The sequence below is a fragment of the Danio aesculapii genome, chromosome 15, assembly GCF_903798145.1.
Source record: "Danio aesculapii chromosome 15, fDanAes4.1, whole genome shotgun sequence".
Classification (NCBI taxonomy): domain Eukaryota; kingdom Metazoa; phylum Chordata; class Actinopteri; order Cypriniformes; family Danionidae; genus Danio; species Danio aesculapii.
Window position 1 is genome coordinate 43,137,103 of NC_079449.1, and position 21,280 is coordinate 43,158,382.

General features: G+C 38.7%; 1 protein-coding gene across 1 annotated transcript in view; it reads left to right on the forward strand.

Annotated features, from left to right (window-relative positions):
- The first annotated feature begins 2,393 nt into the window (after positions 1-2,393).
- Positions 2,394-21,280, forward strand: part of gfm1 (G elongation factor, mitochondrial 1) — a 41,085-nt gene continuing 22,198 nt past the window's right edge. The window contains exons 1-9 of the mRNA XM_056473324.1: positions 2,394-2,549; positions 6,343-6,492; positions 6,923-7,055; positions 7,171-7,375; positions 8,654-8,770; positions 11,778-11,928; positions 16,546-16,700; positions 17,529-17,613; positions 20,874-21,011. Of these exons, the coding sequence (XP_056329299.1) occupies positions 2,478-2,549; positions 6,343-6,492; positions 6,923-7,055; positions 7,171-7,375; positions 8,654-8,770; positions 11,778-11,928; positions 16,546-16,700; positions 17,529-17,613; positions 20,874-21,011 (1,206 nt within the window). The 5' untranslated portion in view covers positions 2,394-2,477. The remainder of the gene's footprint in view (positions 2,550-6,342; positions 6,493-6,922; positions 7,056-7,170; positions 7,376-8,653; positions 8,771-11,777; positions 11,929-16,545; positions 16,701-17,528; positions 17,614-20,873; positions 21,012-21,280) is intronic.

The following is a 21,280-nucleotide window of genomic DNA, read 5'->3' on the forward strand; positions in this document are numbered from 1 at the left end:
AAAAGAAGATATTTTGAAGAATGTTAATAGCAGGTGCCCATTGACTTCATTGTATTTTTGTTTCCTACTATGGATGTCAATGGGAACCAGCATTCTTCGAAATATCTTCTTTTGTGTTTAACAGGAGAGTAAACCATGTGGTGATTTTCATCTGTGAGTGAACTTTTCGAGAGTGGCTCAGGGGTTAGCACTGCTAACAGTAAGAAGGTCTCTGCTTCGAGTCCCGGCTGGGCCAGTTGGCATTTCAGTGTGGAGTTTGCATGTTCTCCGGATGCTCTGGTTTCCCCCACAGTCCAAACACATGCGCTGTAGGTGAACTAAATTGGTTGATGAACTAAACTGGTCATAGTGTATGAGTCTGTGTGAGAGATTGAGCATGTATGGGTGTTTCCCAGTACTGGGTTGCAGCTGGAAGGGCTGTGTAAAACATATGCTGGAATAGTTGGCGGTGCATTCCGCTGTGGCGACCCCTGATGAATAAAGGGACTAAGCTGAAGGAAAATGAATGAATGGGTGAACTATCCCTAAGATAGTTGATTTGAAGAAGTCAGATTATGTAATAAAACAGTCTAGATATATCAAAAGTATGTTATTGATATATTAATGTTGTATAATTGACAAGTAATTGTGTAAAGATCATTTTTAAATGTAACATTGAACACAGCTTAACTGTTATTTTGCATACTCTAAGAAATACATCGTTGCAGAAGCCACTTTTGGTTGGTACAGTCTAGAGGGGATACAGCTGCAGATACATCACTAAAGCATCATTTTGGGTTTAGGGTTGAAGCTCTGAACTGATTTTTCATTTTTGGGTGAACTATCCCCTTTAGGTTGATTTGAAAGGGTCAGATTGTGACAGTGACCAGCAACCCGTTGAATCAGTGAAATGTTCAGAATTAAGGCCCTTCACATCAGGATCCACCTTATTACTCGGTGAATCGTGGGTGCTGAGTGTATAGGAAACCTCAGCTTTTGTTTTTACCACATACTTATGCGTAGGCTATTTGGTAACTATACAGTAGTCAACATTTGAAGTGGATCAAATCCTTACATCACTTTTTTGACCCATTTTAAATGTTGACTAGGCTACTGTATGCAAGGTCAAAATCGGTGGCGATGGAGCTCCGCCTATTGGTTGGCGAGTGTTAGTGCTATGTTGTCTTATTAGCTATACAAATAGCAATATCAACAACTGTAAACGTGTGGTAAACACTGCTACTGTTTACTCTGCACAAAGTGAGCAGCTCCCGCTTTAATAGTGCCACGTCACGTTCTTAAATATCTAAACTCTATTACGTCATTTGACCTCCTTCCGCTGATTCTTTTAGCGCTGTAAATTTCATCTGTGCGAAAAACTACAATTGTATCAATTAATTGTGCAAAGATTATTTTTAAAATGTAACATTTAACACAGCTTTACTGTTATTTTGCATACTTCAAGAAATGCATCATTGCAGAAGCCACTTTTTCTTTTGGTCCTCCGGTATATATGAAAATATGTTGTTTATTTATTTGTTTATCTATTTATTTACTTTTTTATTTATGCATTTATAGGTTAACAGATGTAACAAATCATGAAATATGGTTTACATGTGGTATATTTACATTTATGAATTCAAAAGCATCATGTTGATCTAAAAAATGAATAATAACAGCTAAGGAAACACATATAAGGGACCGTTATGAAATCCTTGTATGCAATTAAGTTATTATCACCCTTTACTACTACTTTACCCTTTACAAACAATTTACATTTAATATTTTTATAATCTTCAGTTGCATATACGATTATATTTCAAGTTCAAATTACCCAGTACTTCTTTATTTCGGCTCATTCGGGCTATTCTTGGAGAAGGTTTTGTATTCATTGTTTTATTTCTCATACTTACAAATCAGCAGCCTTAATTGATCTGTAAATTAAAAATACCGAGAACAAGCAGTGACGTAGCAGGCTTCAAGTGACGTCACACTCACGTCGCTTTCATATCATCGCTTTAAATGTAAAAATACTTATTTAACCACTGTATTTGACTAATAAGAGGAAACTAAATCATTTAATCCGCCCATTGCATGTGGAAAAAGAGTATTTATATGTAAATATGCCAAAAAGGTGGGATAAATGTGGAAATTAAATGGAAATAATAGCCTAACACACATACACACATACATACATACATACATACATACATACATACATACATACATACATACATACATACATACATACATACATACATACATACATAGAATATTTAAAACAGCCCATAATATTTTAATAAAGTATATGCTCAGGAAGGTCAACCATCGGGAAAATCGTTTAGAAATGCGTTCCTCTGTTCTGCCCTCTCTGGCTCGCCGTCGACCAGGAAGCTGTTTCACAAGCAGCCGGTCGGCGTGACTTTGAGCTCGTGTGTGTGACACGAGAATAAATTGACACACACACACACACACACACACATCTTCAGTTGTTCACAATGCGGCTTCTGAGAGCGGCATCATCATCTTTGGCGCATCTACACCGGCCAGGACACAGCACTTTAAAGCAGGTGTGTATGTAGTGTCACGTATTATATTTAATAGAGCATAGCGTGTTGTCTGTCTCCTGGAGTCATAGAGGTAAAGTTGGTTTTATATTCGCTCATTTGGACTTTCTCCTTAATAATATAATTTCATAAAAGGCTTATTTGCAAACTTTAAATAGCGAAATCATATTAGCAGCCAATGACTATGAAAGTACAACATTGTCCACAGGTAAATAAACAGTGTTAATGTTGTTTTCAAGTCACACTCGCAGGTTATTTCAGACTGAATATTCAGTTACCATGGTAAACGATGTAGGGAGTGTATCACAAGTTGTCACTGAACGAATGTGTGAATATCAAACCATTACTTACCTCTAGTGTTTCTCTTTCTGTCTCCTGATGGTCCTCTGGTGTCTTTCCCCCTCGCCATCTTGCTGTGTGTCCATTTACTGTCCCGTCATATCTCTGCGATGTCACTGATTTGAATTGTCTGATGTCAGTCTGTATGGCCTCTCATTATATCTCACGTTCTCTGTGTGTCTGTCTGAAATTGTTTCTCTCATGTCTCTATTTACATCTTTGTCTCATCGATGTCTCTCCGCCTCTGATATTTAATCTATGATGTCTCACTGATATCTCTATTCGTCTCTCTAATGTCCCACTGATGTCTCTGTGTGGCTCTCTGATGTGTCTGTCTCATTGGCGTCTCCTGTGTGTCTCTATTCATCTCTCTGATGTCTCCTTGATGTCTCTCTGTCTTATTGGTGTCTCTCTGTGTGTCTCTGTTTATCTTCCTGATGTCTACTGATGTTTCTGTGACGTCTCTGTTCATTGCTCAGATGTCTCTCTAGCGCCTCTGATGTCTTCCTAATGGTCTTCCTGATGTCTCTCTCTGATTTGTGTTTTGTTGATGTCTCTTTGTGTCTCACTGATTTTGTATGTCTCTCTGATGTCTCTGTTTCACTGATGTCTCTTTGTGTCTTGATGTTTCTCTTTCTCGCTGATGTTTCTTTGTGTCCCTTTGATGTCTCACTAATGTCTGTGATGTCTTTCTGAAGTATCTCTCTGTCTCTTTGTGTCTCACTGGTGTCTCTCTGATGTTTCTGTCTGTCTTTGTGTCTCTCTGATGTCTCTGTATGTGTCATTTGCGTCTCTTGTCTGTTTTTGTGCCTGACTGTTGTCTGATGTCTCTCTAATGTCTTTGTGTCTCACTGATGTCTCTCTGGTGTATTTTTGTCTCTCTAATGTCTCACTGATGTCTAATGTCTTTGTATGTGTCATTGGCGTCTCCCTATGTGTCTCTGTTTGTCTTTCAGGCATCTCTCTGACATCTCACTAGTGTCTCTGTGTCTGACTGATATCTGATTTCTTGCTAATGTCTTTGACTCATTGGTGTCTGATGTCTCTTGTCTGTTTTTGTGTCTCACTGTTGTCTGATGTCTCTTTAATGTCTTTGTGTCTCACTGATGTCTCTAGTGTATTTTTGTGTCTCTCTAATGTCTTACTGATGTCTAATCTCTCTGTCTCACAGACATCTAATGTCTCTCTGATGTCTCATTAATGTCTCTGTGTATCACTAATGTCTCTGATGTCTTTGTGTCTCACTGATTTCTGAAGTCTCACTAATGTCCCTCTGATGTCTCATGGATGTATCTGCAGTATTTTTGTGTCTTTAATGTCTCACGGATGTTTCACTGGTGTGTAATATCTCACTGATGTCTCTGTGTCTCACTCATGTCTCTCTAATGTCTCACTGATGTCTTTAATGTCTCTGTCTCTCTGATGTCTCTGTGGTGCATTATTGTGTCTCTCTATTGTCTCACTGATGTCTAATGTCTCTGTGTCTCTGATGTCTCCAATGTCTCACAGATGTATCTGGAGTATTTTTGTGTCTCTAATGTCTCTGTGTTTCACGGATGTCTCACTGGTGTCTAATATCTCGTTGATGTCTTTGTGTCTCACTCATGTCTCTCTAATGTCTCACTGATGTCTTAAATGGCTCTGTCTCACTGATGTCTCTGTGGTGCATTCTTGTGTCTCTATTGTCTCACTGATGTCTAATGTCTCTGTGTCTCACTGATGTCTCCAATGTCTCTCCAATGTCTCACAGATGTATCTGGAGTATTTTTGTGTCTCTAATGTTTCACGGATGTCTCACTTGTGTCTAATATCTCACTGATGTCTTTGTGTCTCTCTAATGTTTCACTGATGTCTTTAATGTCTCTGTCTCACTGATGTCTCTGTGGTGCATTCTTGTGTCGCTCTCTATTGTCTCACTGATGTCTAATGTCTCTGTGTCTCACTGGTGTCCAATGTCTCCCTGATGTCTCTCTAATGTCTCACTGACGTCTCTGTGTATCACTGATGTCTTTTTGTCTCTCACTGATGTCTGCCATCTCTAATGTCTCAGTGTCTCATGTCTCTGTGTCCCTCTGATGTCTCTGTCTCACTGATGTCTCTCCAATGTCTCACAGATGTATCTGGTGTATTTTGTGTCTCTAATGTCTGTGTTGCACGGATGTCTCACTGATGTCTTTTTGTGTCTCACTCATGTCTAATGTCTCACTGATGTTTTTAAAGTCTCTCTCTCACTGATGTCTCTCTAATGTCTCGGTGTGTCACATATGTCTCTGGTGTATTTTTGTGTCTCTATTGTCTTACTGATGTCTAATGTCTCTCTGAAGTCTCGCTGATGTCTTTAATGTCTCTCTCTCACTGATGTCTAATCTCTCTGTGTCTCATGTCTCTCTGATGTCTCTGTATGTGTCATTGGCGTCTCCCTATGTGTCTCTGTTCGTCTTTCAGACATCTGTCTGACATTACACTAGTGTCTCTCTCTGGTGTCTCACTGATATCTGATGTCTTGCTAATGTCTTTGTGTCATTGGGGTCTGATGTCTCTTGTCTGTTTTTATGTCTCACTGTTGTCTGTCTCTCTGGTGTATTTTTGTGTCTAATGTCTTACTGATGTCTAATCTCTCTGTGTCTCATGGACGTCTAATGTCTCTCTGATGTCTCATTAATGTCTCTGTGTATCACTGATGTCTCTGATGTCTTTGTGTCTCACTGATGTCTGACGTCTCTCTAATGTCTCACTGATGTCTGAGATCTCTAATGTCTCTGTGTCTCATATCTCTCTTATGTCCCTCTGATGTCTCTGTCTCACTGATGTCTCGCCAATGTCTCACAGATGTCTGGTGTATTTTTGTGTCTCTTGTGTCTCACGGATGTATCGCTGGTGTCTAATATCTCACTGATGTCTTTGTCTCACTCATGTCTCTCTGATGTCTCACTGATGTCTTTAATGTCTCTCTCTCTCTCTCTCTCTCACTGATGTCTCTCTAATGTTTTTGTGTGTCAATGATGTCTCTAGTGTATTTTTGTCTCTCTATTGTCTCACTGATGTCTAATGTCTCTTGTCTTTAATCTCTCTCTCTCACTAATGTCTCTGATGTCTCTGTGATGTATGTTTGTGTCTCTATTGTCTCTCTGATGTCTCTGTATCTCTCATGTATCTGTGTTTCTCTCTGAGGTCTCTCTGTTCTCATGTCGCTCTGGTGTCTCTGTATCTCTCATGTATTTGTTTCTCTCTGATGTCTCACTGATCTCATGTCTCTCTGAATCTCTCATGTATCTGTGTTTCTCTCTGAGGTCTCACTGATTTCATGTCTCTGATATCTCTGTATCTGTCATGTATCTGTTTCTCTCTGATGTCTCACTGATCTCATGTCTCTCTGAATCTCTCATGTATCTTTGTTTCTCACTGATCTCATGTCTCTGTATCTCTCATGTATCCCTGTTTTTCGCTGATGTCTCAGGTGTTGATCAGCTGTCGCTCCTGCTCAAATGGCATCACACCGAACGAGCGGATCCGGAACATCGGCATCTCGGCGCACATCGACTCCGGGAAGACCACGCTGACGGAGCGAGTGCTGTACTACACCGGCAGAATAGCGGAGATGCATGAGGTGAGAACGAGACGTGCAGACAAAGTTTATAACTTCATCCTTTGGTTACCATGGAAACAGCCGTAAAGAAGAGTGATGTCATGTCAATCATTGCACGAACACAGTAGCTAGAGATAACTGGAAATTATGTGTTTTAAATATAATTAGAGCTTAAGCAACAGCAGTAATGGGTCAGATCACTTCAGATCGTGTTGCTGATTTGAAATATGTAATGTAATTGAGAATTCAGCGAGCAGTTTTTGAGATTTCAGGATTCTCACATTCGTTTATTTGGGGCTTTAGTTTTGGATATGCAAATATGACCACCGAGTGAACTGACTTTAAAGCAGCTCAACACTATACAGAATCCAGAGATGTTCTCCTTCGGGCTTTGCAATATCTAAAAACTGTGGTGTATTTCTGCAGCTCACTGTTGTTTGTGTGCACTCAGGTAAGGGGTAAGGATGGAGTGGGAGCGATCATGGACTCTATGGAGCTGGAAAGACAGAGAGGAATCACCATCCAGTCTGCTGCCACTTACACCATGTGGAAAAACCACAACATCAACATCATCGACACACCAGGTGAGAACAGTCTAACAGAGCTGAGAAACAAGGGGCGTTTATGAGCCTATACATCTTATTTGGCAACACCGACGTTATTTACATTCCCTGAGATTTATTTGTGTGTGTGTGTCAGGTCATGTGGACTTCACCATCGAGGTGGAGCGGTCTCTACGTGTGCTGGACGGGGCAGTGCTGGTTCTGTGTGCGGTCGGAGGAGTTCAGTGTCAGACGGTGACTGTGAACAGGCAGATGAAGCGCTATAGCGTTCCCTTCCTCACATTCATCAACAAACTGGACCGACTAGGATCCAATCCCAACAGAGCACTGCAGCAGCTCAGGTCAGGACACAACCAAAACATATACATCAACACAACATTGACACAAACAATAACACAACCAAAACACAACACTGAGCTCACAGTCCTACAACCAAAACACCACATTAACACCACCAAAACACAACATTGACATGACCACAACACATCCAAAACACAACATCAACACAACCAAAACACAACATCAACACATCCAAAACACAACATTGACACGACCACAACACATCCAAAACACAACATCAACACAACCAAAACACAACATCAACACAACATCAACACATCCAAAATACAACATCAACACATCCAAAACACAACATCAACACAACCAAAACACAACATTGACACAACATCAACACATCCAAAACACAACATTGACACAACATCAACACAACCAAAACACAACATTGACACAACATCAACACATCCAAAACACCACATCAACACAACCAAAACACAACATTGACACAACATCAACACATCCAAAACACAACATCAACATCAACACATCCAAAACACAACATTGACACAACATCAACACAACCAAAACACAACATTGACACAACATCAACACATCCAAAACACCACATTGAGACAACATCAACACAACATCAACACAACCAAAACACAACGTTGACACAACATCAACACATCCAAAACACAACATTGACACAACATCAACACATCCAAAACACAACATCAACATCAACACATCCAAAACACAACATTGACACAACATCAACACAACATCAACACAACCAAAACACAACATTGACACAACATCAACACATCCAAAACACCACATCAACACAACCAAAACACAACATTGACACAACATTGACACAACATCAACACATCCAAAACACAACATCAACATCAACACATCCAAAACACAACATTGACACAACATCAACACATCCAAAACACAACATCAACATCAACACATCCAAAACACCACATTGACACAACATCAACACAACATCAACCCAACCAAAACACAACGTTGACACAACATCAACACATCCAAAACACAACATTGACACAACATCAACACATCCAAACACAACATCAACATCAACACATCCAAAACACAACATTGACACAACATCAACACAACATCAACACAACCAAAACACCACATTGACACAACATCAACACAACCAAAACACAACGTTGACACAAAATCAACACATCCAAAACACCACATCAACACAACATCAACACAACATCAACACAACCAAAATACAAGCAAAGCACAATAAAAAATGGGTGTGTTTTTTGCAGGACTAAACTGAATCAGAATGCAGCATTTGTGAACATCCCCATCGGGCTGGAAGGGAATCTGCGCGGGATCATTGACCTGATCGAGGAGCGCAGCATCGTCTTTGATGGCCCGTTCGGGTACAGCGTTTGCGTCATGCCTCTTATAGATTAAATCGAGATTACTTTGATATGTGATTGTCAAGATTACTACCGTGGGTGCCTTTGACAGTGCAGAACGTTCCGTTGACATTATGGGATTTGTTGGGGAGAAAACTTGCAAACACACAGTTAGGGATACAACGATTAACCGGTTTCACTATTAACCGCGCTTTAATTCATCACGGTTAATTAATCGTAAAGTCTTCTCAACACCGTGTTTCTGCACGGATCAAACCTGCGGCAACTAAACAAAGTTATGCCAGCTGTGCGCTAGTTTGTACACCGAGACTAATAACCACGCACATTAGATTAACTATGACTGCAAGTTCATTGTTTTCAATAGAGGGATGCGCACGCGACGCAACGCAACGCAACGCGCTCACACTTTTCAGCCGCACTAGTTGAGATGAGGGCTTTTGTGACTGCGGGAACTGCAAATGGCTGAAGTTTAAGGAAGAAGCAATGAAAAGCACACAGGTTTGCAACCCCATTTAAAGTTACAAATATTGGCGCCATGAGAGTGATCATGTGGTGATATGATTCGCCAGCCGAGATCAATCCAGTGTTTTCGGAGAGAGTGCTGTAAGACTCGGAGTGGATCAGCTGTGTAATGGCCCGAATCTCAATGCGTTGCATTCACTGCGTTCAGCGCAAATGGACGCTAAATGTGAAATCTAAGGGTGCTTTCACACCTGCTTTATTTAGTTCAGTTGAATCGCACTAGAGTTGGTTTTCCCTCTTGGTGCGGTTCATTTGAGAAGGTGTGAATGCAGCAATCGTACTCGAGTGCGCACCAAAAGTGGACCAAATAAGCGCATACGCTTATGCAAATACGCTTTTAAATGAACCCTGGAGCGGTTCATTTGTGGTGAGAACATGATCCGAACTAAAACCGACCCAACCGCAAAAAGTACTGCGCCTTTTGGACTAATCCAGCTGCCGTAGGGCGATGAGCTGTGCATTATGGGGCGTGGAGGAAAAATATTTGTTGACAGCGCTTTACCAACAGAGAGAGAGAGAGAGGGAGAAACATTACCTGATGGATCGTTGGTAATATTTCCGCAAGATGACCATGTCGCAGTTTAGCTAAATGAATTCACGCCTCCTACTGAAGTGACGTGCGATTCATTTAAACTTTGTTTTCCAGCCGCAGCCGCGCTTCATTCTCGAAATGTATAGTTTGTCTAAAGTCATGTATATAAACTATGTAGTATACTATGAGCAGGGATACAATCAGCCAGCGCAGTCGTAGCTCCATAGTAATTAGCGTGATGTTGTGTCTGCCGGTTTGTTTACTTGCGGGAGTTCCATTGGCATTTTCCCGCATGTTAATTCTGACCAATCGAAAAGCAGTTTAGGAAATGTGTTCAGCAACATCTGGCCAATGAGAGATGTGGATTTTGTCACATGACTGCATTTTGGTTCTTTTCATCTGGTTCGGACCAAAGTGATCAGTGTAGTGTGAAAACGACCCAAAGACAGCAGAAAATGCTACAATGTATCATTTATTGCCCTTGGTCCGGACCAAATGAAGCGAACTATAGATGTGAAAGCACCCTAACAGTGTAGATCTTTGCCAAAGAAGCTCGACTTTACTAAGTTTAAATAGAAACTTCGGCTCATGACAAATAACAGCACAGGTGGCCATCGCGAGAATGCTGCTCTGCGCCGCTCATTGGGTCGGCTGACTCGCCTGCTTTTTTCCCCACAAACTCACAAAATGTAATGCAAATAAGTGCATATCAAGACCGAGCGTTTACAATGACACAAACCGAAACCAAAACCTGTAAAGAGTGGTATATATTCTTTCTTTTGTCCGTTCTTTCTGGTTATTTTATTGACAATCGTATAAAAGCAATAGTGCAAAATGGATATTTCTTACTGCAATGCTTCATTTCTGTTCGATGGAAGCCATAGATTTATTTGTCAGAATTTAACAGTTGGACTTTTTATAGCAGATAACTCGCATTCAAGCACATTCAAGGCAGCATTCATTGTTAGTATTATCATCATCATTATTATTTTATAATTATTAGACAATAAATTTGCAATTATTGCACAAATATCAATAAGTTCTAACAGAATTAGTTAGTCGTTTCTGTTCTTTTAGTCCTAATTTGATGATGTTTTCAAATACAGTACATCTCTTAATATACTATTCGCAGTGGTGCTCATTCATTTTTGGTGGGTGCTCCTAAATATTTTATGGTGCTCATAATATTTTTGAAGTTGGGCGCAACGGTGCTACCAAGTCAAAAAGGGAATTTCAAGCCCCGCATTAGACGAATACTATTTTTAAAAATTATTTATTCATTGTTCTGTCATTTATTTACAGTGTAAAATTGTTTAAATGTCAAAAATTTTACTTATTACTTAGCACAAAAGGAGAAATGAACTGTTGTTTGTTTTTAGTATTATTTTGTGCTGTAATATTTGGTTACTGATTAGCAATAAATAACACTTTAAAATATGAGCAGTTTTCATGTGATTTTCTAAACTAGTGGTGTTTAGAAATTAATCAATGCATACTAATCACGAAACCATGATTATTTCTCAGACTAATCGTACTACTGAAATCTATAATCGTCACATCCCAACATACAGTCCAGCACTTCAGAGTTACGCTGCTAGCAATCAAAGAGTAATGTCAATTTGGCAAGCTGAATGCATTCTGTACTGTACAGGAGACACGGCACGGCCTACAACGGCCTACAGCCAATCAGGAGGCAGAACACAATGCACTAATCAGAAAGAACAACACAGTGAGCTGTAAAAAAAATAGGAAATTGCACAAAAAAAATCAGCAAAACTGCGAAGCCATGAAAGGTGACCCATGTTATGGCGTGGGGTCACTGTGTATCGAGATTACTTATATCCTGATTACTTTGATACGTGCTTCTATCGTGATTACTTGTATCGTGATTTGGGTTTATTGTGCTATTCCTCAGCTGTATCTGAATGTGTTCTCGTGTGTGTGTGTGTGCAGTGAGAGCGTGCGCTATGAGGACATCCCCCTGGAGATGCGCAGTGAGGCCGCAGACCGCCGGCAGGAGCTGGTGGAGTGTGTCGCTAACGCTGACGAGACGCTGGGGGAGATGTTTCTGGAGGAGAGAGTTCCCACCGTCCTCGACCTCAAGGTTCACACCAGCACTCACTGATGTTTGACTCCTGCACACTCTAAACCCTGATTTCTGGGCTTTCATCTTGTTTTAAGACCTCCTTGTTACAGTCGCTGTGTTTCCATCCGTAGATGCGAATTGTATTCAGGTGCAAAACTGGAATATGGCATAAAATATTTGCGAATCAAAAGCAGAGTTTCCATCTAGTGAGAAACTGAAGCATCACTTCCTGATAAACTGGAGCAGATATCAGTCAGAGAAATGTAGTTTAGTGTGTTAGGATTCGCCACTGTGGTGTTTTTCTTCTCTATTAAATGAGTTGTGCAAAGACGAAGACGAAACGCGGTGAATGCGATGGCTTTTGGAGGCGTTAGACGCTCTTTGGGAGCGTAGACAGATGTTTAAGACAGTTCTGGAGGGAATAATAATACTGAAGCAATGCGATGACGGACTGACGGCTGAGGGGTTTTAGAAAGAGCCAAACAACATTTCAGATCCTTTACAATCTGCTGGAAACATGTGCTGCAAACTTTTTTAATGCAGAGTCCCTGAAACACACATTTATATCTGATCCTCTGAGGAGAAAACACTGATATTGATTTATGAAATTGACAATCAATCAGTGGTGGAAAGCGTACTAAAAAAACCATACTCAAGTAAAAGTACCATTACTTGCCCAAAAATGTAATGCAAGTAGAGTAAAAGTGTCTGTTGTAAATTTTACTCAAAGTAAAAAGTAGATCTCGAGTAGGGAGTGTAGTACGCTGTAAAAAGTTGATATGTTTACATGCAGTTTGTGCAGGGATGTGTAAACGTAACATTCTGTAGTGCATTTAGTGATCTACCTATATTCGTTCATTCCTTCCTTCTGTTGTTTGTTTGTTCTGTCCTTCCTTTCTTCATTTATTCATTCATTCATTGTTTTTTCACTCGTTCCTTCATTCATTTATTCCTTCCTTAGTTTCTTAGTTTGCTCAGTCCTTCCTTGAATCTTTCCTTCTTTCATTTGGTTTTCTGCATTCATAAATCGCCCATGTCTTGAGGTTGTTCAGTATGATGCGATTTACTTTCTATGTGCGATTTGATTTTGGACAGGAATTGCAGGACAGATTTTTCTACTTTAGCCAATCACCACAGACAAGAAAGAAATAAAGTAGTGACTAGGGATGGGTACTGAAATTCGGTACTTCGATATTAAATTCGATACTATCGGTATCGGTGATACATTATAAAAGACAGAAGCATCGATAAGCTCTGACGTTAACGTTTTTGCTGTCAGTACTGGAGAATTATTGCTGAATAAACATTACTTACAGTAGCATAAATTAACTGATCAGCCTTTTCTAATTAGCGATATTTGATATTCGTCTGCACAGTCGGCAATCTCACATGAGAAATGCTCGTGTTTTCGGCGAGCGCATCAAGTATAAAAGCCTTTACAGTTCTCGGCTGCATGCGTGCACTCAGCAGAGCTCCCAACACATAGCTCGCGACACAGACTCGCAACACAGACTCGCACACACACAGCTTGTAAACTTGTGGAGTGAACCACATGGGTTGTATTTCTCGAGTGGACCGCAACAATGCCCGTTACAACAAACGCAACACATTGTTTTCTTGTAAGCAGAAACACAAGCAATCTGGCTAAGTCTCTTTCTAAAGTGCAATAACTGCAACCCAGGCTCATTCCGAGAACGTAGTCCCGGGGACGTTTCTGGAGACCGCGAAATACGTCCCTGGAGGTGCGTATTTGTGCAGTTTTTGTTTTCGCGAGTCCGCGAGAGGCCGCTGTGCGCGCTTTTTCCTGCGCCGTTCTCGCGTAAACCCGCTAGAGGCCGCTGTCGAACGACCTTCCGCCTGTCTGCCTGGATGACAGAATGATTGACCGTGCGACCGGCCAATCGGCTGACCCACCCTCCTCCGTCCCTAAACCCAACCAACGACGGTTCACAAAAGCCGTCCAGAAAAAGAAAAGCCCTCGTCCTCACCCTGTGACGAACTTGTTCGCTTCATTTTTTGGATTTTGTTTTTGTTTTCTTACCTGATTTCTGGAACCGCTCTTCCCCGGACTCGAACCCGGTCGTCGTCGTCGTGGTCAGCCCCTCTCTGCGCCTCGAGTCCGCCAGAGTACACAAAGAGCTAACCGGACAAACTGGCTGCAGCGGGAAAGCCCTCCACACGGAGGCGAGCGGCCGGCTGGCCGGCCGGCCGTCTAGCGCCGAAGGGAACGGCGTCACACCGCCCCGCAGCGTTCGCTTAAAAAAATGAAATGCAGCCGTACGTACCCACGGCTACGTATTTCGCGGTCTCCAGAAACGTCCCCGGGACTACGTTCTCAGAATGAGCCTGGGTTGAATAACTGCAATGAAAAGTAATGAACAGTTTTGACTGCCTAGCTAATAACGGTAACGTTACTTCATCCACATCATTATGCCAGCAGTCAATCACCTACATTAATATAATATTAATAGTTTAATAAACACACATTCGGTTATAATGCAAACAGTATTTTTTTTTCAGTAGTGTAAATAAATATTAAACATTAAAAATGTTTTTACATCAGCTGTATTTACAAATATAGCCTATGAATAGCCTAATAATAAACTATGCTTATTAAGAAATGATGAAAAACAGCTTATTTTTACATTGCAAGATGCTCCAAAAACTGTAATAAAAACACAGTTAACACCGTTAACTCATTAATGTGAATGCGTTAATGATAAATCATACACATTATCTCATTTAACGGCATTTTGCAACTCAAAGAGGGTATTTTCAGCTGCAGGGAGCACAATAAACCAAGAAAGATCGTGACTTCTGCCAGAAAAAGCAAACATGTTGATTTTTCTCATGAAGAATGGTTAAAAACTGAGAGTCTGTTTCTTTTTAACCATTGTGCATTCTTTTACAGGGAAAAAAAATTATGGTAACACTTTATAATAACTACACACTATGAATCATTTATTAAGCATTAGCATCTAGTGAATTCATTATTTGTTAAGCATTAACTCTACATTAATAAACGTTAGTAAGCAGTTTATAACTGCAGCTACAAATGCTGTATTCTTGACTTATAAGCACCTATATAATGTGCTTAATACTTGTATTTTCATACTTGGTTAATGATTTATTTTTCATTACTAAATGAAGTATTACATTATTTACAAACCAGTTGTATTTAAAAGTAGTTGAGGGTTTTTAGGATCATTCAGAGTGAGTTAGTAAATGATTAATAAACTATTGAAATCAACATTTACATATCTTATTATTCAGGCATATACTAATAGTTAACCAATATGTTAATGAATGCTTTATTAACTCAATTTCATGCAGTTTTGTGACCTAATTTAAAGTGAGGACTATTCATGCTTTATAAATCCCTTATAGATGACAATTAAAGGCTCAGAATCAAATGAACAATAATCTTTGCAATCTTTTCTAAAAAATGAAATTACTGTAAAGTTTAAACATTGCCAAATAACAGGAGTATCTAGACATAAAACTGAATAAAACAACAACAATATAATAATTTAACAATATGAGATGCAATGTTTAAACTCTACAGTTATTTTATTTTAGATAAGGTTGCAAAGATTTATTTTTCATTCGAAGTTCAGTTTTATTTGTGTCTCTTTAAATGAAAAGGAATGAATAATGTCATTTTTCCTGTTTAGAGTTTAACTGAGCCTTTATTTGTCATTTATAAGGGATTTATAAAGCATAAATAGTCCGATTAAGTCACAAAACTAGATGAAGTTGAGTTAATAAAGCATTTATTAACATACATAGTAACCCTTAACATATGCCTGAATAATAAGACATGTAAACGTTGATTTCGATAGTTTATTAATCATTTACTAACTCATTTTGAATGATCCTAAAAACCCTCAACTACTTTTAAATACAAATGGTTTGTAAATAATGCGATACTTAATTTAGTAATGAAAAATAAATCATTAACTAACTATGAAAATACAAGTATTAAGCACGTTATAAATATGTTTGTAAGTCAAGAATACAGTTTTTGTAGCTGCAGTTATAAACGGCTTTCTAACGCTTATTAATGTAGAGTTAATGCTTAACAAATAATGAATTCACTCACTAGATGCTAATGCTTAGTAAATTATTTATAGTGTGTAGTTATTATAAAGTGTTACTATAATGATTTATTTGTTTTACAGTTATTGGTTTCGTTTTATTTTACATTAAAGACGTAATAATAAAATAAAGTGTTGTTAATTCTGTTCAGTTTGTTTTGTGTTCATTACTACAAAAAGTACCGGAAAGAGAACCGTTAAAGTACCGAACCGATAAGTGGTATCGATAAAAGTAGTGATACCATTAAAACCTTAACGATACTCATCCCTAGTGGTGACTACAGGTTGAAGGATAGTAGTGGAGTAAAAGTACTGATACCGCACTTAAAATCTACACAAGGTACAGTAAAAGTACACATTTATAAAACTACTTAGTAAATTAAAATCCCTGAGAAAAACTACTCCATTACAGTAGTTTGAGTATTTGTCATTTGTAACTTTACACCACTTCAGTTGATGCTGTAGCGTGTGTGTGTGTGTTTGTGTGTGTGTGCGCGCAGATCTGCAGTTTTGTTGAGTGTTCTGTGTGTGTGTTCAGGCTGCAGTGCGCAGGGCGACAGTGAAGCGCTCCTTCAGTCCGGTGCTGGTGGGCAGCGCTCTGAAGAATAAAGGAGTTCAGCCGCTGCTGGACGCCGTGCTGGAGTATCTGCCAAACCCCACCGAGGTGCAGAACTACGCCATACTCAACGAGGAGTGAGTTCAGCAGCATTCACACTCGCACACCTCGGGACATCTCAAAGCCCACCGAATACTGATATGATGCTCAGCCAGTGTTTAGCAGAAAAATAGCTTTAGCAGAATACTTATGCTGCTCTTGTCTACACTGCAAAAATGAAGCATTTTCTGGATAAATAAAAAATATGGTCTTGTTTTCAGAAATAATATATATTTAAATTTCAGTATTTTATTTTTAATTCTGTAAAATGTAATCTGCCAGTGGGGTTAGCAGAATAATAATAGTAATAGTTTATATAATAGTAATAGTAAATAATAATAGTTTTTGCTTTGAAATAAGGTTATTTTACTTACTATTTGCTTATTTAAAAAAAAAATCACTTAGTTTTGAATTATTATTTCTCAAAACAAGACAATATGTTTTACTTGTGAAGAATGTTTTGTGATTTGGACTAGAAATAAGGCCAAACCTCTGAGGGGCTTTTTTTTATTATTGTTTTTTAATGTAAACACATGCTGACTTCATATTAACATGAATAAACAGCATTTGTATTTGTCTTTTCTAAAGCATACTGATGTGAGTGTGTGTGTGTACAGGTTAAACTATGCTTGTGAGGACTTGTGTTATGTAGTGAGATATCAAAATCACCCACTAGTGGACGTCTCACCAGTCTAATTAAAGTGTTTATATATCAGCTAGAACATGTTTTATTAGTATCTAATAGTGTGCAGCTGTTTCTGCAACGGTTGGTTTAGGGGTAAGATTAAGCTAAGCTAAGTCTATTTAATATCCTCACTTAGATTGTGAAATAAATCTCTGTGTGTGTATGTGTGTGTGTTTTATAGGGGGGAGAGTGAAGGGTCAAAGATTCTGATGGACTCAACTAGAGACGACACACAGCCGTTCGTGGGTCTGGCCTTCAAACTGGAGGTGAAGACTGCTGATGCTTTGTGCTGCGTTCCTCTCCTCTGTGGTTCACTCTTATATCTCTGTTTAAAGGGTCATTTACTTCTTTACTTTACTTGAAGAGGGTGTTCATAAGACTGCCATAAAACCTTTATAATCATGACATGAATAAGAAGGAGATTTTATAATGACGACTGCTATGCAGTTTGTATGTCATTGTTTGAGATGTCTTTATGGCAACTTCACATTATCAAGACAAATCAGCTTGGCATGAATCTGACATAAACATGGCTGTCATGAGGCATTAGAATTGTGTCTGCTTCATTAATGCCTGTCTTGACCTCAGCTACAGCGGTAGGTTAAATTATCAATAAATGTCCTAAAACAATGACGCTGTTACAAGATTTTTTGACAGATTACTGCACTTTTGATGATAGATTTTAATGACAAATCCACTAAAAAAGCGATCAGATAAATGTTAATCACAATTATAATGCTTCAGGACAATCATGTTTATGACAGATTTATGACAAGTTATGTCGTCTTGATGATAATCTTGCAAATCCAAGTCTGCATCCAGATACTAATGGTTTGAAGACTGTTGGAGCTAAAATCTACAAGACAATGACCTTCTTAGATTCCTAAAAGGCTTTTACTGCCACCTGTTGGTTCGGCGTGTGATTAACATGCGTCAGTGGGTTTTTGCATTTTCAGGCCCTATCATACATCCAGCGCAATAAGGCGCAAGACGTGTTTGGTGCGATGTGTTGCTATTTTCAGACCAATGCAACCTTAATTTTCCCATTTTGCGCCATATTGTTTAAATAGCAAATCCATTTGCACCACTTTGTGGACTCATGGGTGTGCTGGTCTAGAATGGAGATGTTGCATTGTTGACGCGTTGCTATTTTGAGGAACTAAAATACACTGCGCTGTTGACCAGCTCAAAGCTGCTCTGTAGTCAAGCGCAGAGCGCGTTAGTTATCTTACACACTGGTGAATACACACAGGATGTACAGCAATACACCAATATCTTTACAGATGAAAACAATTAAAGGATTACATCAACATAAACACCACTGCCTCCATGCCTTCTTCACCTCGGGGGGCTTTTTCAGTTTATTCATGACAATCTGCTTCTGTATAATGTTGTTATTATTAGCAGTATTATTTATTATATGCAGATTTATATTTGTGATAATTAAAACAAGCTAGATTTGTCCACATGTGCATCTGCATCACCATATGGAGCTTAAGAACAGGACGTGTGTTTGGATATAACTCAGTGTTTTGACCACACTTCATTATTATTGCTCATTTATTCCTTTGCTGGAGATTAGAACTGAATTTAGAAATAGTTTTGACACAAATCTTTGGCTTAACAAAGGAACTGAAATATGTAGGCTAATGGATGTGTTCAGTGGAGTGAGTTTCCACCATTTCCTCACTCCACCAAAGTAAAGGAGTAAAGAGTAAAAGTAAAGTAAAGAGAAAGTAAAGAGGCTGAATGGAGGAGGCTTGTTCTTTATCCTCGCTCTGCAGATGCTCGGTTTAACTGTTTTCTCTCTAGTGAAGCATTCAGTTTTTACACTTACAAAGTCCACCATGTAAATAAAAAATGCACCATGGAGCAGTGCAACTGAATCTTAAACAGGGGCGCAAGTACACATTTACTGAGGGGTATGTGTGTTCAAGTTTTGCGAAAAAAGTTACCAAAAAGTCTTATGTATCAATATGATACATAATAAATTTATAAAAATATGTATATGGTACAAAAAACTGATCATGATATAAAGATTAATAAACATTTCACTTCCAAAAAATGTTAATATTATGACTCATTATGACTTATTATGAATCATTATTATCAAGTAAATAAAATTCATAGGGGGGAATTTTTAACCCAAATATTATTTTCTATTTTATCTGAAATATATTTAGGTTTGTACTTGCATAAACATACATTTCATGTGATCCCTCTTATTTTGTCAAAATAATTAATTAATAATAGATAAAGAAAAATTTTCAGATTAATCTTATAACTTTTGACCTTAACTGTACTGTATGTATGATTTGACAGTTTATTTAGATAAGTGTAAAAAATCTAAAGTTACGTCTACATGAACACTTTACACTTGGCTGTGTGGCTGCATGTTATTGTGTTCAATGATTTTGACTTAAAACGTGTGTGCCAACTCATGGTGTCATTTTTTTATTTAATAAAATACAACATTATACTCTCATAAAATGCAAAATAAACATTTTTAACAAAACATATTTATTTTTATTAGTTTTTAATAGTTTTTAACTTTTAATAAGGATAATTTCAAAAATCGTTTTGGCACAATGGCACCCCCCCATGTGTGGCGCCCTTATGCACCGCATATATAGGGCCACGCAGCATTCCGCAGATTTTTAGCCCATCATTAATTCTGTTTATTTACTTGAGTAAATGTGTGTAAATCTATATTCGGTTTTTTTTTTTTATAATTTTAGTAACATTATTGACTAATATGAAAATGTTCATCTGATTTATGTACAATGCAGTTTGTACAGTAATATTTTCTGTCTTTTAGTAGATATATAAGAGACTTGCTTTGTTTACCAAATAAAGTGAATCTAATTGGATTAGCATTTTAAACAAAAAGATATTACTTTTCATTTCATATATTAATGTTTTAGTTAGAAATCTGCAGATTTTTACCAAAATTCTCCGCAGAAATAGTAAAAAACGTCCGCAGATTCCGTCTGGCCCTACGCATATACTGTACTGCATACACCCTTTTTGCGCCCCTGCTCTTAAAGGGAATGTGAGATGAGACTCTGATTGGTTTAATGCACGTTATGCTCAAAACACACCCAGAACTCATTAAGAGAATAAGCACAACCCTGTTAGACCATGCGCCGGGGCGCAGAACGTATTTATCCATCCTTAAAAAAGCAAAAGTGGATTCAGACACACCCTTAATGCTTTTGCACCATGCGCTTTAGACTTTGTGCTTAGATCTTTAAAATAGAGCCCTTAATGACAGGTTTAATAAGCATGTATAAAATCTTCATGTTCATGACATGTTTATAAAGGTGTCATAACATTTGTTGGAGTACAAACTGTAGTTTACTTCCTAATATTGTGATTAATGTCTTCTTTTCTGGTATTTTTCATAATATCTGGTTTAGTGTTCAACAGAGGAAGGAAACTCATGAATGTTTGGAACCACTTGAGTGCGAGTAAATCATTTGGACTATTTTTCTCTCCCTAAACTCTTCCTGTGTTGTGTGTTTAGGCGGGGCGTTTCGGTCAGCTGACGTACATGCGTGTGTATCAGGGCTGTCTGAGGAAAACCGACTACATCCACAACACGCGCACAGGGAAGAGGGTTCGAGTGCAGAGGCTGGTGTGCCTACATGCAGATCAGATGGAGGTGAGCGCAGACTCCAGTGTAGATGATTAGGCACGGTGGCTCAGTGGTTAGCACTGTGGCCTCACAGCAAGAATTGATGAACTAAATTGGCTGTAGTGTATAAGTGTGTGTGTGAATGAGTGTGTATGGGTGTTTTCTAGTACTGGGTTGCAGCTGGAAGGGCATCCGCTGCATAAAAATAGGAATAATTTCATAATTTCAGTCATTTGTGTGCATCCCTCCAGATGAAGTGTAGATTTCTGATTTGTGTTTATCTCTGTGTTGTTCAG